The sequence below is a fragment of the Poecilia reticulata genome, linkage group LG8, assembly GCF_000633615.1.
Source record: "Poecilia reticulata strain Guanapo linkage group LG8, Guppy_female_1.0+MT, whole genome shotgun sequence".
NCBI lineage: Eukaryota > Metazoa > Chordata > Actinopteri > Cyprinodontiformes > Poeciliidae > Poecilia > Poecilia reticulata.
This window is the reverse complement of record NC_024338.1, coordinates 6,935,894-6,936,841: the sequence shown is the minus strand read 5'-3', so window position 1 is coordinate 6,936,841 and position 948 is coordinate 6,935,894. Positions and strand designations below refer to the sequence as shown.

The window sequence follows — 948 nt, the reverse complement described above, 5'->3', positions numbered from 1 at the left end:
TCCGTTCAATAAGAAAATCTTTTTCTTGTTTGAGTTCTCATGAAACTCTAGTTTCTGACTTTGTTCTGGTATTATTTCGACTTTATTGTGATGTTAAATGTTCATAATAATTTAAAGTYAATTGATCTTTGAGAATGTGTTCTTGCATTATGCCACYAGCATAATGATACTTGAAAATTGTCTCAAAAGAACAATGTTATTGTTTATCGCGGTAACGTCTGGGCCAATTTAACGTCCAAAAAACTTTATTGTGACAGGCCTACACATCACTCTGAACTATGGAAATACAAGGAGAGCATTAATAAAAAAAAAAATCTAAATTTTCACCCAAAAAATAAAAAAAGATTGAAACCCAAAAATGTGATTAATCGCTAAAATCGATTTATTGCCCAGTACTACACTGATAATTCCAATTTTGGCAATACCAATTTTTTATTATATTTTCTTGACTGCCAACATTGGAAGTGAGTATTGACGACAAAAAGGGGACATTGGCTGATTTTCATGCCTGAAGGTAGACATGTTAGTATCAGCCCAATTAAGAAAATCGATCTCCCCAACATATTTATCTGTGTTTCTTTAAATCTCCTCTGAATGTCGTCCAATCAGGTTCCGGAACAAGATGACGCAGGCGGGCTTCACCATCGCAGGCTCCTCCCACCCCATCTGCCCYGTGATGCTGGGCGACGCCCGCCTGGCCTCTCTGATGGCCGACGACATGCTGAAGCACGGTGAGYGGAATCGCCCGAGGCGAAACCCATGGCAGGTGGGTGCTGACGCAGAACCTCGGCTGACGACCCGTCTTCCTCCTCTTCCTCCTCCCGCAGGGATCTACGTGATCGGCTTCTCCTACCCAGTGGTGCCGAAGGGCAAAGCCAGAATCCGGGTCCAGATTTCGGCGGCCCACACCGACGACGACATCGACCACTGCGTGGACGCTTTCATCCA

At 43.5% G+C, this 948-nt stretch overlaps 1 protein-coding gene across 1 annotated transcript in view; it reads left to right on the top strand.

The window, feature by feature from the left end:
- gcat (glycine C-acetyltransferase) overlaps nucleotides 1-735 on the top strand; it is a 9,715-nt gene extending 8,980 nt beyond the window's left edge. The window contains 3 exon segments of the mRNA XM_017306100.1: nucleotides 515-522; nucleotides 610-658; nucleotides 661-735. Coding sequence (XP_017161589.1) covers nucleotides 515-522; nucleotides 610-658; nucleotides 661-735 — 132 coding nt within the window.
- The last annotated feature ends 213 nt before the right edge of the window (nucleotides 736-948 follow it).